This window comes from Taudactylus pleione, unplaced genomic scaffold (assembly GCF_031769625.1).
Source record: "Taudactylus pleione unplaced genomic scaffold, aTauple2 ptg000019l, whole genome shotgun sequence".
NCBI classification, from domain to species: domain Eukaryota; kingdom Metazoa; phylum Chordata; class Amphibia; order Anura; family Myobatrachidae; genus Taudactylus; species Taudactylus pleione.
The window spans coordinates 22,907,232-22,924,016 of NW_028284421.1; the positions used below are offsets into that span (position 1 = coordinate 22,907,232).

At 43.9% G+C, this 16,785-nt stretch overlaps 1 protein-coding gene across 2 annotated transcripts in view; it reads left to right on the forward strand.

Annotated features, from left to right (window-relative positions):
• Positions 1-16,785, forward strand: part of ARID3B (AT-rich interaction domain 3B) — a 106,233-nt gene that overhangs the window by 45,643 nt on the left and 43,805 nt on the right. For both annotated transcript variants that reach the window (XM_088446101.1, XM_088446108.1), the window contains exon 4: positions 169-241. In XM_088446101.1, coding sequence (XP_088302227.1) covers positions 169-241 — 73 coding nt within the window. The remainder of the gene's footprint in view (positions 1-168; positions 242-16,785) is intronic.

The following is a 16,785-nucleotide window of genomic DNA, read 5'->3' on the forward strand; positions in this document are numbered from 1 at the left end:
TTAAAAATGTAGAGTTTTATATGTTTACAAAAAAATGTCCTGTGCTTTTAAACATAAATGACTCAAAAAAATGTTTCTAGTGTCCCTTTTATAACGAAAATAAAATCTTATACAGAGTAAGTTTGTGTTTCCAACTTCTAATTTATGAATATATTTTTCATCTTGCAGCTCTATGAGCTTGACAGTGATCCAAAGCGGAAGGAATTCCTGGACGATCTTTTTGTGTTCATGCAGAAAAAAGGTGAACTGAGGACATACAAATTCTATATTGCCTATTCTTTATAGCCATCGATTTCTGTGTTGGGCAGGCTTTGTCTCCACAGTAAAGTGGCAGCCATATATATTTTATTTATGACCAATTATTTATATAGCGCGCACATTCTGCAGCGCTTTGCAATATTTGGCCATTCACATCAGTCCCTGCCCCGGTGGAGCTTACAAACTATTACTCTACCTCATGAACACGCACAGACATACACACTAGGGTTCATTTGTTTGTTGGGAGCCAAGTAACTTACTAGTGTATTTTTGGAGTGTGGGAGAAAATTAGAGTACCTGGAGGAAACCCACGCAAGCACAGAGAGCAAACTCCATACAGTTAGAGCCGTAGTGGGAATCGAACCCATGACCCAGTAGTATGAGGCAGTAATGCTATTACACCTTCTGTGCTGCCCAGTTTGACTCTTTACTTTTCTTAGCCAGGCTACTCCATTTTAGATAAGGTTGCATATTTTAGATAAATATTTGTTAATTTATAGCTAGCGATGTGAAAAATGTCAGCATGTTTGCTAAAGAGAGCTTTATTTTTAGAGAAATATGTATTTAATGTTTTTTATTGGCAAAGAAAAGAAGCAATTTGCATTTATGTAAAATTTTATCTGAAATTCTGAACACGCATTACACTGTATCTGATTACATTGCAGCTGCATTGTGCTCTGGGTTGCCCCTTTCACAGCTGACACAGGTAGTATCTAAGGGTCCTGCCCTGCCATCAAGCCATGGGGCAGGTGCAGCAGCAGCAGGTGAGTAGTAGGCTAGGTACATCCTTCTTCCCTGCCGGCAATTCACTGCTTAATAGTGGAGGGAATATATTTATGATGCTGGGTCAGGTGATGGCAGCCTTTTCTGTGCTGCATTCGGTTTGTAGTTACAGCAGAAGGGATCATAGGAGCTATTCAAGGTCAGGCCTGGTTAGTACTTGGAAATGCCAGGCATAGAGCTGGCTGCACATGCCCTAATTGTAGGCAATGAGACCTATGTCTCTACTTTTACTGATTCGCCAGTGAATTCCCCCATGCATCTCAGTACATTCTGCTAAAGGTTAGTGGATCTCTTGAGTGACACCTCGAGATGAGCTGGTTCAATAGTAGGACAAAAAGTAAACCCTTGTGGCACTAAATGAGATGGGTAAAGCTGCCGTTAAGAGGGGTTGTCCAGTCCCTAACTTGGCGTAAAGGCAAACAATATAAAACTAAGCAGTGCTAAGATTCAATATATCTATATATGAACATTAATAAATATATGTGCACTGTTTAGTTATATGTTCTATGGGAGACCCTTTATCACTGATAATTTCCATCGATTGAGTGATTGTCTAAGGCAGTCACTATTCACTTTCTGAATGCTGCAGCCTTTGAGAATGGAACAGACGGAAAATGCTAAATTATTTTTAACTTTATTAAATAGTGGCTGGTGCTTCTTCCAATTTAGTCTTGGCATGGAACGACAAGGTGATCGAGTGATCAGAGAAACTTAGAAGGCATGCAGGACGACAGCATAGAAACCTTTCCTTTGTCCGCTCACAAACTGATGACCAAGCCCTCAGACAAAATGTCTAAATGGCGTGCATTCTGTCCACCCAGCAGAGACTGCAGTGGAAACCCATGTGCTGCTTTACTAGGGTCAGCGGTTCAGTTCCACTTCAGATTCTTTGTTATGGGATGAATCAGGCATTATTTTATTGTTCTCCTCAGATCCGTTTTCACAACAGGTCTTCCTGTAGACCAGGAATAGTGCTTGGTCATGCAACTAGCCATTTACACAATACTTGCCATGGGTGTGGTTATAATGAAAGAAACGCATGGAGGTGGCGTTGTGCTCGAGCCTTTTCTTTATTCAGAAACCAAAACTGGTTGTCTCTGCCCATTTTGAATATCGATGCTTAACGCTCATGTATGGATAAAGAGATTCAATCAGTCATCAATGGCATGGAAAGGGAAAGGTATGGGGTTAACCATTGATGTCCAAGTTGCTTATTTGCATGTTCCATGCTAGGAATGTCACCAATACCTTCTCAGATTTGCAGATCAGTCCCAACAGTTTTTAAAAAAAAATCTATGGTCATGACTGTTCTCCTGGTGATCAGTGGTAACGATGTGTATTGCCTATTTGGACTAGATCTTGATCCAGGTTGAGTCTTCAAGTGTCTTTTAGGTGCACTGCACAGATACTAGTCCCATTATCAATTTCGAGAAATCCAATCTGGTTCCAACTGAGAGTCTGGTCTCTCTGTCTGTTGTTTGATACTCAACAGCAGAGGGCTATTATTTTATGTAGCAAAATAGCTTCTACATGGAAAAAACTTAGGTGTTCGTCTTTTTGCTCAGATGGCTGTCAGCTCTTTCTGTAATTAGAGTCCAAGGAATGATGGTCTCAACATTGAAAGCTATGCAATTCCCACGATTCTGTTCAAGGGCTTTTGAAGACTAACTTCTCTCAAAATGTTGTACACTAACTTAGACAGATAACACATTTAGTCCATTTTCAAGAACATGGTCGCTCCCATGGTGGATAGGAGACAACATCCTTGTCAGAGGCTATCCTTCTTTCATATGAAATTCAATAATTATAATGACAGATGCCAACATCCAGAGTTGGGGCTGTCGTCCTTTATATTCTGTTTCAGGGTCCTTGGTCTTCTGTGGAAGCCAAGCTTTTGATAATGTTCTCTAATAGAGAGTGGTCCTAAATTCCATGTTCCCTTCTGGTTAGGGGAAAGCCATAAGGTTTTTAGCCATTGCATTGGCATATATCAAGCATCAAGGAGGCACAGAAGGCTCCCATGTATTGAATGACAGGATTGGTTGTTTTGATAACCAAGTTGGGAAACTGGGAGGCCCATTAGTTTAGCACAGTGGTTCTCAAACTCTGTCCTCAGGACTCCACAGAGGTCACGTTTTCCAGGTCACCCAGCAGGTGCACAGGTGTATACATTACTGACTGACATGTTAAAAGATCCACAGGTGGAGCTAATTATCTCACTTGTGATTCTGTGAGGAGACCTGGAAAACATGCACTGTTTGGGGTCCTGAGTGCCGAGTTTGAGAACCTGTGGTTTAGCATGTACATCCTGTAACCTGGAGAGGGATCTCTCATCCTGGACATGTTGCAACCCCTTCATCCGGTATCCGTATGATGCGGCCGGCGGTTCAAACCCTGATAGCAGAAGCCGGCAGTAAAAATCCCGACAGGTGGGTATTTTTTCTATTTACTAACCTAACCCCCGCCAAGTGTCTAAACCTAACCCCCCCCCTTCCCCGCAGCCTAACTCGAAGTCTCCCCTAGCCTTAACCCTAACCTCCTGGGGGGGTGCCAAGCCCTAAGTCACCAACCACAACCCACCCCCGTGGCTGTCGGGACCCGACTTACCTTCGATCGGTAAGCTGGGCGTCGGGCTCCCGGCGTTGGTCTAATGACAGGCGTCGGGATTTCGACGCCGGTTATTAGACACTTGCCTGGGTTAGACAGTCTGGATGCCGACAGTCGGCATTTAGACCATCGGCATCCCGACCACATCCCCTTCATCCAGTAAAGCTCACTTTCTAATATTTTTGCAGTGTGGCTTAGATAGCTGGTTAACAGGGTGTCCCTTTTTAAAAAATGTAGATCTCTGCTTTTAACTCTATCGGAAGTGCAGATGTTATCTGCAGAGCATTGATTAATTGTATGAACCCTTCAGCCCCCCCACAACTCCCTTGAGACTTAAATTTAGTGTTGACTGCTGTACATTAACTTTGTTTTAGTACTGGCTAACTTCAGTGGTACTAAAAAGTTTTCCAAGTGGCAATTTCCAAGGCCCACTGGGCTCTGTCATGGAAATATACCAATCTATTTACTATGAGGAAAGGCTGGCTATCCTGGTGAAACAGTCTTTTCAACCTAGTCTTCTAAGTTTCACTTGAATCATCATATGATTTTTGCACTAGATCAAAATCTATCTGTGAAGTAATAGGGATCTCTTATTTGTGGTTGTTATAGTATGTCAATAGGAGAACATGAGTTAAGGGAAATTGATGATCTTAAAGGTCTACTTGAGTCATAACTTAGCCAAGTAGATCACATCACATCAAGATTTTGATACTTTGGGGAATATTTACTAAAGTGCGGGTTTTTAGGATTGGAGATGTTGCCCATAGCAACCAATCAGATTCTAGCTATTATCTTCTAGAAGGGTATAGATAAATGTTTAATAATCTGGTTGCTATGGGCAACATGTCTTCTAAAAGCCAGCACTTTAGTAAATATACCCCTTTAAATCATTTTGAGTACAATGAGAAATTCTGAGGGTGCTTTTTGAAGGATCAGTTTGTCAAAATTTTATTTTGTTAAGGGCGCGTTTTATTTAGTTTGTGTTTTCAATGTAGTGGTGTAACATAAAGGCGAATCCAATTCTGTGTGATGTGCTGCTTTTGCCGAAATGCCCGGCTACGCGCTTATCAGTCAGTTACAGTAGTGCCGACTTCACAAGTTTTCCGTTGCACCTGTATGGGGGTGAAAGAGAAGCTTGCTATGCAGACGGATGCGATATACCGTTCCACATTGATAATGATGAGTTCCCCCCTTTGTGATTTTTTTCTGGTTCTAAGCGGCAATTTACATTTTTGTTTGCGGCTGCAGCTCCCATCTAAACTGATGGGAGCTATTCAATTGTTTGTGCAACTGGTCGCTAGTGCTGCAGAAGGCTATCATTTATCGCCCAGAATGCAGAGATTTAGGGACAAATCACATCTGAGGAGACCCAAAAGCCGCGCATGATGAAGTTAAAGTTCCCAAAAGCCCTACCTTGGTCGGATTTCTGCTTGCACCACAGGATGCTGCGAGTAGAAATAGACACCCGCAGCACCTCCAACCTGCGACACAATTGAATAGCTCCCATCAGTTTAGACTGTATCCCCCCTTCCCCATGAGGGAGTGGCACAAATATTTAGAATTAAAGTGCCAACATCATAAAAGGAGGATCTATAACCCATAGCCAGTGTCCAGATTTACTTGAGTATACTCTCAATAACACCTGTAATATGAAAGCTGTTAAGGCATAGTGGTTAGCATTACAGCCTCACAGCAATGAGGTCTTGGGTTAAGTTACTATCGAGGTCAAATGTGTGTGGAGTTTGTATTTCCCCCTGTGTTTGAGTGGGTTCCCTCCAGGTGTTCCTCCCACAATCCAAAAAACAGAGGTTGGTTAACTGGCTTCTGACAAAAAATGAACCCTAGTGTCTGTACATGTAGTAGGGAATGTAGATTGTAAGCCCCACTGAAGGAAGTACTGTTGTGAATGATTAAAATATTCTGTAAAGCACTGTATAATATGTATGTTATATAATTAACTTAATAACGAAATATTAAATAGCCTTTGGAAAAATGTAGTTGTAAGCATTCAGTTTTTCCATGTAATGTTAGACAAATGTAGATAGTGGCACTTGACTTTATAAGTGCTATTCTGTGAGGTATATATGCATCACTGTTTTTAATGAGATGAAAAAAATATATTTTAATATATCCTATAGAGTTTACACATTGGACGTGCGCCCTATAGACAAATACCTCACACGATAGCACTAGTAAAATGTGGTGACCACAAAGGGGTCACATTTGTCCAAGCCTGCGCTCCAACCTCACAAAAGGTAAACATAGTAAGGCTAGTACATCAGTTTACACTACATTGGTCTGTTTAGAGGAGCGCGAGAATCATATCCAAGTTTTACAATTCCATTCAATTTGATTTACTGTATGCTGGGTACTTGTTTACGAACACCAGCTCGATGAACCATGCACTGCCCAAACTCGCTCGCTACACATCCATTTTTTTTCTGGCCATTTCTATAATTTGGATTGAGCATGATCTTTGTTTCACACAGATGCTACAATGTTTGTATGATTTACATGTTTGATGATAGTGAGCAAGAGATTACTAGTTACACGGCTAATATTACTAATAATAACACAAGACACTGGGGAGAAATGTACTGTACAATAATACACATTAAGCCATTACTTTACTGTTCCTCAGAGAATGGAGATTAGAAGATTAGATAGTAGCACATTTGGGTGTGATGTGAGGAGTTGAACAAGACATTGCATATCCTTGAATAACCTGTATAATATGTGGGACTGACTAGATAACTAAATAGCATTTGAACACCTCCCCGTCATTAGTTTATAAATAAGTCCACGGCAATTAATCTCTTTAATACTCCATTCCATTGATGTGGCCCTTTCTCTTTACATTTTTTTTGTTTTACGCTGTAATTTAAAAACGTGCTGTATATACATAAGTTCAGATACAATATAATAGGATTCCTAAATAAGTGTCAGCTGTCTATTCTGTGTGTTTCAGAGTGGAATGCAGAACACATGAAAATGCTAACAAAATTCAGAGTGTACATGTGTGCTTTTATGACAGGATATGCCATGCAGATGTGGCCTGTAATCATTCCTCTCCATAAATGTTTTTTTTTTTCTTTTAAACATTGTTGCTTGCTACCTATTTGAGTGACTGTGCAGAAGCCAATCCTGCCCAAGTCTATCAACAAATGTCTCTTAAGGCCCCCCTTCCCCCACATGGTACGATTTTTTTAAACGATCTGGCCGTTTTCGACCGATTTGGAACAATATCTCTTTTAAAAAGTGTAGTGTGTGAGCATAACTATGCCGATGCGCGCTCCAGCTGTTGATCGTGATCGCTGATCTCTTGAACTTGCAGAAAGATCTCGACCTGTCTTTCACGATTTGGCACACATCGTACCGTGTGTATGCATGCTGAATGATGTCATAGACGATACAGATGCAGGCACGGATCAGGGAGATCCATGAATCTGTGTGGGAAAAATAGACGCAACGGACAGATCAGTGAAATACGTGTGTAGGCCCCCCAACGGAAAGATATATCAGCCGCATCGCTCTGTGTGTACAGCCAATATGCGCATGGCTGCTTGTGACATTGTCCAGTCGGCAATGCTGCAAGTCCAACCGGACAATATCACAAGCGTCCCCGTTGCAGGTAATGAAGGACAGGTCGAGTGAACTTTCTGTCGTTCATTACCTCGTTCTGATGTGTACCCATTATCCCATATGTCGGCCTGTCACTAAGTGTGTACCCAGCTTTTCACATTAGGAAAAATTGTATGACCACGAAAAACAAATAAAATCCTTGTTTATTGAAAGTTCTGGTATTGGTAGTTTTGAGCACCTGGCTCATAGTTTAAATATTTTAAGCATTCTTTCATTTATTTTATTTATTTACTACAAGTTATTTATACAGCGCACACATATTCCGCAGCACTTTAAAAAGAATATTTGCCCCAGTGGAGCTTACAATCTATATTCCCTACCACAGGTAAATTTTTTGTTGGGAGCCCATAAACCTACCAGTATATTTTTGGAGCGTGGGAGGAAACCGGAGTACCCGGAGGAAACCCACGCAAGCAGAGGGAGAATATACAAACTCCGCACAGTTAGGGCTGTGGTGGGAATTGAACCCATGATTTCAGTGATGCTCATATCATGTGTACGATAGAATTTTTTAATTTTTTTTACCTTCTTATTGCTTTGTATGGGTATTTGTGTTTCACTGCTGGTGACCCTTAAGGTCTTCTAAACCTTCCCCTCCTCAAGGTCACACTCCTTTATTGAAATAACCTGGGCTGCTGTGAGGATTCCATTCACCAATTTGGTTCTATACCCCTTTTTCTACTGCAGGCTCCATAGTGCTCCACAGGAGACCTTGGGTTATAGGTTGATGACGTCAGTCGTTGGGCACCTCATAGTTAACTTTGTGCTCCCAGGATGCATCGGGCCCCTCTACTATACCCCGCCCCCAGGCCAAGGCACCTCAGTTTCTTAGGTGCTCGGCACGGAGTCGGTTCACTTCAAGGGGGGCTGCAAACAGCCCCTGAAAATAGTTTTTTTCCTACAGAGTGGTCAGCATGGGCTGTCCAGCAGACTCCCATGCTGCCACTCCAACACTCTGCCGGCGTCGAGACGCTGGCACTGCGCTAGGGTTCGCGGTGGCTGTCTGGGGGTTTTGGCTAGCAAAAGCCCCCAGATGCCCAGAACTGTGGCCGGACATCACTGGGGACGTAAGGTAAGCAGCGGGTGCCCGCTGATAACGCAGTTTCTCTTTCATCCACTGGGGGACACTGGAGGTGCTTACGCTGGGGTATACAGGTGTGGATAACTGGAGCCGGCACTTTAAATAATTTAAAAGTGTGAAGCTCCTCCCCCTCTATGCCCCATCAGCCCCCAGTTTAGAAAATGTGCCCTTTGGAGCTGGTCACAATCTGCTGTGATCCAGCAATACATTTATTATTTTTTATAGGTTTTTTTTATTTTATACATCTTTTACATACTGTAGGTACCCTTCATCACCTCTTCAAAGGTGGGGTCCGGGTACCTGGCACCCTGTCTTATTAGAAGAAGGAAGGAGTGCACAGTGCTTATATTAAAAAGCACTGACAGCTCCTTATTGCCACAGCACAGGAAGAGTGCTGAAGCGATGTAGAGAGAGACCTCAGCGGGGACACGCAGTGAGTATCAGCGCTGCACATCCCCCGGCTCCCGCCCCGCCACCCAGCGCTCTCTCTGCACTTAGTAAGAAGTGCCTGCGCTGGGTTAGGAAGAGTAGCGCTACAGCGCGGCTTCCTGCTTCTCCCTCTCCCCACTGACAACACGTGCGCAGCGCGGAGGGGGGAGGATATTACGAGCAGCCATCTTTGAATCCCTCGAGGCAGAAATGGGGGTTGAGCTTAGGCAGCGCGGGCTCTCCTCCAAGCGGCTGTGTAAAACAGCGTGGCTGCCGTTTATTATTACTAATGCTGCATCTCTCCTTCAAACAGGAAGTGTGCAGTTTTTTAACAGGATCCTTGGCAAAGGATTACACAGAAGGCTGACCTGACTGCATCCCTGGTACAGAGGCTGTGAGTATCACTGGGGTGTAAGCAGGGATTCTGATCTGTGGGAAGGGAGTGGGGTGTACTCCTCCTGTGTCCCAAACCAGCCTTCTGTTTATTCTGTTATTCTGTCTATACTCTGTCCTTCTGTGTGGAGTGACTGTGTGTATCCATGTCAAACAGAACTAAAGCTTCTCAAAAAATGTTTCTGTTCAAAGTGTAACAACAAACCAAGCCGCATGCCGCTGGGTCCACGTTGTGTGATGCTTGTATAGCAATGGATCCATCTATGGCTATTACTGCCTCACCTGCTCCTCCATGGGCCGCTGACATGGTAGGAGTTATGTCAGACTTAGCGTCAGAGTTAGCTGAGGCACGTAAGTCTCAACCTCCCTGGGTGGCGGGGCTAACCAAGTCTCTAGACACCTTGGTACAGGTTATGGGTACAGCGGCATCTGCACCCTCCACTTCCTGCCAGAGATACTCTGACGACTGTTCTCCAGTCAGAGGAGTCGGACGAAGAATTTTTCGCTATGGAGGATACCGAAGAAGGGGAATTGGAGGAAGCTTTACAGGAGGATACCCCTCAGGAGTTAGAGTCCACCTCTCCCGGGGTGGAATCTCTAATTTTGGCGGTCAGAAGGACCCTGTATTTACCTGAGGATATAATTCCTGCACCACAGGAGCTTGAATTATTTCAAGAACAACCTAAGATCTCTGCGGTTTTTCCGTTCTCACAGCAACTTCAGCAACAGCTCTCGGTGGCCTGGAAACAGCCGGATAAGCGGTTCCAGATTCCGCGACTGTTTTCGTCTAGCTACCCTTTTCCATCATCCATGATGGAGAAGTGGGAAACACCTCCTCCATTAGATGCGTCTTTCTCCCGTCTCTCAAAGAAAACAGCACTCCCAGTACCAGGAGCTACAGTACTAAAAGATCCGTCGGATCGTAAGTTGGAGACAACGCTAAGATCTATTTATACTGCAGCGGGTGCTCAACTTAGGCCCACCCTGGTTAATGCTTGGGTTAACAAAGCGGTGGTTTGCTGGGCTGACCAGTTGGTTACAGGTTTGGACTCTGGTACTTCCAGAGCAGAGTTACGTCTACTAGCAGAACACATATGTGAGTCTGCAGTTTACATGGGAGAAGCTTCTAAAGATATCAGTCAGATTAGTTCTCGCATATCTGCTTCGGCGATTTCGGGCCGCAGAGCCCTCTGGTTGCGCGCTTGGCAAGCGGATGCAGAATCCAAGCGTGCTGTGGAGGGTTTACCATTCAGTGGCGATATGCTCTTTGGCCCGGAATTAGACAAATGGATATCCCAGGCCACGGGGGGGTAAGCCTTCCTTCCTCCCGTCAACTACACTGGCTCCCAGAAAAGCTTACACAGGACCTTCGTTTCATTCCTTTCGTGCGCCACATTCCTTTTGTGGTAGAGCCAGAGGGGCTTCCTCCCAAGCAAGAGGCGGCAGAGGTAAAGGCCGCCCACACACTGTTGCACGCAGACAGGAGCCTAAGCCAGCTGAAAAACAGGTGGCATGACGGTCTTCCGTCCCACCTGGGACCACCTACAGTGGGTGCCCGGCTGCAAGGATTTCAACATGTTTGGAACCAGACGTCTCCGGAACCGTGGATCCGCAGACTAATTTCCCTGGGGTACCGAATAGACTTCGAGACAAGGCCAGTGTTCTACAGGAGGCTATCCAGTCTCTAGTATCATCTGTGCTCGTTACGGTTCCAGAACATCGAGGTATGGGGTTCTACTCGGTCAGGCACATCTTGAACCTCAAGTCATTGAACCTGTATTTGAAGATGTATCGATTCAAAATGGAGTCTCTGCAGTCCGTTAATACGAGCTTGGAACCAGGAGAGTTCCTATTATCCCTGGATATCAAGGATGCCTTTCTCCACGTTCCCATCTGGGAACCACACCAAGCCTTTCTGCGTTTCGCCACATTGAAGGATCATTATCAGTTTCGGGCATTGCCGTTCGGGTTATCCTCGGCTCCTTGCATCTTCACCAAACTCATGTCAGTCATGATTGCTCTCCTTTGGTCATCGGGAGTGAACATAATCCCTTATTTGGACGACCTGTTACTCAAGGCGCAATCGGTATCTCTTCTTACAAGTCATGCCCTGCTGACATATCAGACTCTTAACACAACATGGTTGGATAATCAACTTCAAGAAATCAAATCTCAATCCGTCCCAGAGGCTCCTGTTTCTGGGCATGATCTTAGATACGGCATCCCAGAGGATCTTTCTTCCACTAGACAAAGCCCGGGATATCCGGTTGTTAGTTCAGCTGGTCCTCAGGCCAAAGAAGGTGTCCCTCCTTCTTTGTCTGCATCTCCTGGGGAAGATGGTAGCTGCTTTCGAGGCACTACTGTTCGGCCGGTTCCACTCCAGGGTGTTTCAGCTGGACCTATTGACACAGGGGTCAGGGTCTCATCTGCTTCTACATCGACAGATCCGTCTGAGCCCAACTACCAGAGTGGCCCTTCTCTGATGGACACAATCCAACAATCTTAGCGGGCCGGAGATTCGGGGTGTGGGACTGGATCATCGTAACAACGGATGCCTGCCTTCGAGGATGGGGAGCAGTGGTCCTCGATTATCACTTTCAGGGTCGATGGTCCCCTCTAGAACAAAAGTGGCCCATAAATGTGTTGGAACTCAGAGCAAATTACAATGCTCTGATAGAAGCAACAGAGTTTCTAAGGAATCGTCCGGTAAGAGTTCAGTCCGACAATGCGACGGCCGTCGCGTACATCAACCGCCAAGGTGGGACTCAGAGTCGCAAGTAACTCAGGTCCTCAGGTGGGCCGAGAGCCAGTCAGTAATCCTGTCGGCGGTATTCATCCCGGGTGTGGACAACTGGGAAGCAGATTACCTAAGCCGCCAGGATATCCATCCCGGGGAATGGAAGCTTCATCCAGACGTGTTCAACACGCTGATACGTCGATGGGGATGTCCTCAGGTGGACCTCATGGCGTCACGATTGAATCGTCAGCTCCCGGTATACGTGTCAAGAACTCGAGTTCGGCAGGCGGTGGCAGTAGACGCTCTGACAGTTCCGTGGAACTTCGACTTAGTTTACCTCTTTCCTCCGATTCCACTTCTTCCTCGACTACTAAAAAGAATAAAACACGAGTCAGCCTCTGTCATTCTCGTGGCTCCGAACTGGCCTCGGAGAAGTTGGTTCGCGGACCTTCGGTCCCTATTGGCAGACGATCCGTGGCCCCTTCCTCTGTGCCCGGATCTGCTACAGCAGGGTCTGATACGCTTTTGCACAGCCGTGGACCTTGAATCGTATCCATATGTGCTTGTTGAAAATCTTTTTCAGATACAGTACCATGGTCATTAATATGGACTTGTTCTCCCCATTGCTGATATAAAAGCCTGTACTCTTCTGGGAAAACTTTCCACTGGAAAACCATTGAAGTTGGGCAATGATGTTGGGTGTTGAGGCTTGGCTCGCTATCAGTTTTCCAATTAATCCCAAGGTACTTGTTAGGGTTGAGGTTAGGAATCTGTGCAGGCCAGTTAAGTTCTTTCTAGCCAAGCTCAGCAAACCATTTTTGGATGGACCTCACTTTTGTGCACAGGGAGATTGTCATGCTGAACAGTAAAGGGTCTTCCCATAACTGTAGCCACAAAATTGGATACATACAGTTTTAGGGCAGTATGGATGATGTAATGGTAAGCATTACTGCCTCACAATACTAAGGTCTTGGGTTCCATCAATACCACAGCCCTATCTATGTGTGTGGAGTTTGTATGTTCTCCCTTTGCTTGTGTGGGTTTCCTATGGGTACTCCGGTTTCCCCACCACACTCCAAACACATACTAGTAAGTTAGTTGGCTCCCAAACAAAAATTAAGCCCCGTGTGTGTCTGATATGAATGGCAAAATATTCTCTATTAAACAATGCAAAATGTGTGTGCTATAATAAATAACTGGTAATAAATAATGTCAATGTATGCTGTAGCACTGAGATTTCCTTTCAATGGACCTAAGGTGCCCAACCTAAATGAAGGAAAACCAGCCTCAGGTCATTATTCATTCTCGACCAACCTTCACAGTTGGCAGTACTTATTCAGGCATTGAAGCATTCTCCTGGCACCCACCAGACCCAAATTCAGCCATCACACTGCCAGATAGTGAACTAATTTCTACTGCTCGGTGATGAGTTTTACACCACTCTAGCCACTGTTTGGCTATGCACATGGTGACCTGTGGCTTGTCTGCCATTTGAAAACCTAACACCTAAAGCTCCTAACAGTTCCTGTGCTGATGTTGCTACCAAAGGCAGTTAGAACTCTGCAGTATGCATTGCACTTAGGACAGACTATCCTTATCTGCTGCACGTTTCAGTACTCTATCCGTTTCTGTGTGAGCTTTTGTGGCAAACGCTTTGCATCTTAGCTGCTGTTGCTGTTAGATGTGTCCATTTCACAATAACTGTTCTCACAGTTGACTGAGGTATTTCTAGCAGGACAGAAATAGGACAAACTGACATATTGGAAAGATGGTATCCTATGACAGGGCCACTTTATAAAAAGCTTTTCAGTATGATCCATTTTACTGCTAATGTTTGACTGGAAATTGCATGGCTGCGTGCATGATTTTATACACCTGTTAACAATGGCTGTATCTTAAATTGCCAATCACACTAATTAGGTGTCTCCACATACTTTTGGCCACAAAGGGTAGATCAGGGGTATTCAACATGCGGTCTTCTAGCTGCTGTGAAACTAAATATCCCAGCATGCATTGCCACAGCTTTAGCATGGGCTAATAAAACTAGGGCAAGGGCATGCTTGGCTATGTAGTTCCCCTGCAACTGAAGGGCTGCAAGCTGAATACCCCTGGTGTATATGATATGCTCTTATCTGTATGCTCTTTAATGATAACTGGGTAAATCGCAAGTGGTCATGTCAAGTGACACAATTTTGACGATTGTCCCCACCTGCTGATTGTGGATTGGAGATAGTTGCACCCACCTCCACTTTGAGGGCCATAGTCTTGCTACTGTGCATATTTTGAACTAAAATTTTCCCAAAGTTAAGCTGGCCATGCACTGGACCAACTTTCCAATTAGTTGATAGGTTGAAATTGAAAGCTGGCAATGTATAGGAGCAAATGACAATTGGCTATTTCCTCCCAAATGCCTGGAAACAGACAAAAATGTGAGTCACTCACATTTCGCATCAAAAAAATGGGTCGACGTTTCGGTTCATCCGGACCTTTGTCAAGACATCCAGTAGGTGCAACACATACAATAATCACCAAATGTTTTTTGATGCGACATGTGAGTTCATTCATATAAAGAACTTTACCTTTATTGATTACTGGTGAGTGCCGCCTTTTTAATTTTGATTATATTGCGGGACCCACGGATGTGGATTCCCCTGTGTTGGATGTGAGTGCAGATTTGGATTATATATATATATTTATAAATATATATATATATATATATATATATATATATATATATATATATATATATATATATATATACACACACACACACACACCTGGTGTGCCCTTGGTATGTGACCACACCATCTACATAAAAATATCATACAAACTTTGCACTCGCTTTTCAAACTGCAACTCCTTTGAATACAAGGAATGTTGGTTCCAAAATATTGCAATAATTTGTTAAGCTGACCACCACTTCACGGTCATTCCCATCTGGCCAGTCCCTACACTGATCCTCAGATAGATGATCTTGGTCTGCTACCTCAAGCTTGCATATGTTTTAAACATGAATATGGGTCCTGGCTTAGAGACAGGACCACACCCAGGGATATCACTTAAGAAGCACCTGGAGATGTACAAAAAAAGTTTCTTATATTTGAAAAACAGGGGTGCCCTAGCAAGTGTGACGACAAAATTTAAATAAATTAATCCACGGTACTCAACCAATATTTTGGAACCAACATTCCCTGCATTCAAAGGAGCGCCGAGTTTGTATATTTTTTTATGTAGATTGTGTGGTCACATACCAAGGGCACCCCAGATGGTTGAGTGCCGTCGATTAAGCCTGAGATAGATGGATATCTATCTCTATTATACACACTACCGTCAAAAAGCTTGGGGGTCACTTAGAATTGTCCTTATTTTTGAAAGAAAAGCACAATTTTTTTCAATGAAGATAACTTTAAATTAATCAGAAATACTCTATACATTGTTAATGTTGTAAATGTATAGAAGCCCATTTCCAGCAGCCATCACTCCAGTGTTCTAATGGTACATTGTGTTTTCTAATTATCCATTAGTCTTCTAACGTGCTTAGCAAACACTTGAAAACCCTTGTGCAATTATGTTAGTACAGCTGAAAACGTGTTTGCTCGTCAGAGATGCTATAAAACTGGCCTTCCTTTGAGCTAGTTGAGTATCTGGAGCATCACATTTGTGGGTTCAATTATACTCTCCAAATCGTCAGAAAAAGAACTTTCATGTGAAACTCGACAGCCTATTCTTGTTCATAGAAATGAAGGCTATACCATGTGAGAAATAGCCAAGAAACTGAACATTTCCTACAACGGTGTGCACTACCCCCTTCAGAGAACAGCACAAACAGCCTCTAACCAGAGTAGAAAGAGAAGTGGGAGGCCCCGGCGCACAACTGTGCAAGAAAAGTGCATTAGAGGCTCTAGTTTGAGAAATAGACACCTCACAAGACCTCAACTGGTACCCGCAAAACGCCAGTGTTAATGTCTACAGTGAAGGGGGGACTCCGGGATGCTGGCCTTCTAGGCAGAGTGGCAAAGAAAAAGCCATATCTGAGACTGGCCAATAAAAAGAAAAGATTAATAGGGGCAAAAGAACAGACATTGGACAGAGGAAGATTGGGAAAAAAGTGTTATGGACAAACTAATCGAAGTTTCGGGGGTTTGGATCACACAGAAGAAGTGAAAAGATGCTGGAAGAGTGCCTGACGCCATCTGTCAAGCATGGTGGAGGTAATGTGATGGTCTGGGGCTGCTTTGGTGCTGGTAAAGTGGGAGATTTGTACAAGGTAAAAGGGATTTTGAATAAGAAAGGCTATCATTCCATTTGCAATGCAATGCCATGCCATACCCTGTTGACAGCACTTGATTGGAGCCAATTTCCTCCTCCAACAGGACAATGACCCAAAGCACACCTCCAAATTATGCAAGAACTATTTAGGGAAGAAGCAGGCAGCTGGTATTCTGTCTGTAATGGAGTGGCCTGCGCAGTCACCAGATATCAACCCCATTGAGCTGTTGTGGGAGCAGCTTGACCGTATGGTACGAAAGAAGTGCCCATCAAGCCAATCCATCTTGTGGGAGGTGCTTCAGGAAGTGTGGGTTGAAATTTCTTCAGATTACCTCAACAAATTAACAGCTAGAATGCCAAAGGTCTGCAATGCTGTAATTGCTACAAGAGGAGCATTCTTTGACGAAAGCAAAGTTTGAAGGACAAAATTATTATTTCAAATAAAAATCATTATATCTAACCTTGCCAATGTCTTTACTATATGTTCTATTCATCTTGCAACTCATTTGATAAATAAGTCAGTTTTCATGTAAAACACGAAATTTTCTGGGTGACCACGTGTATGTGTGTATGTGTGTGTGTGTAT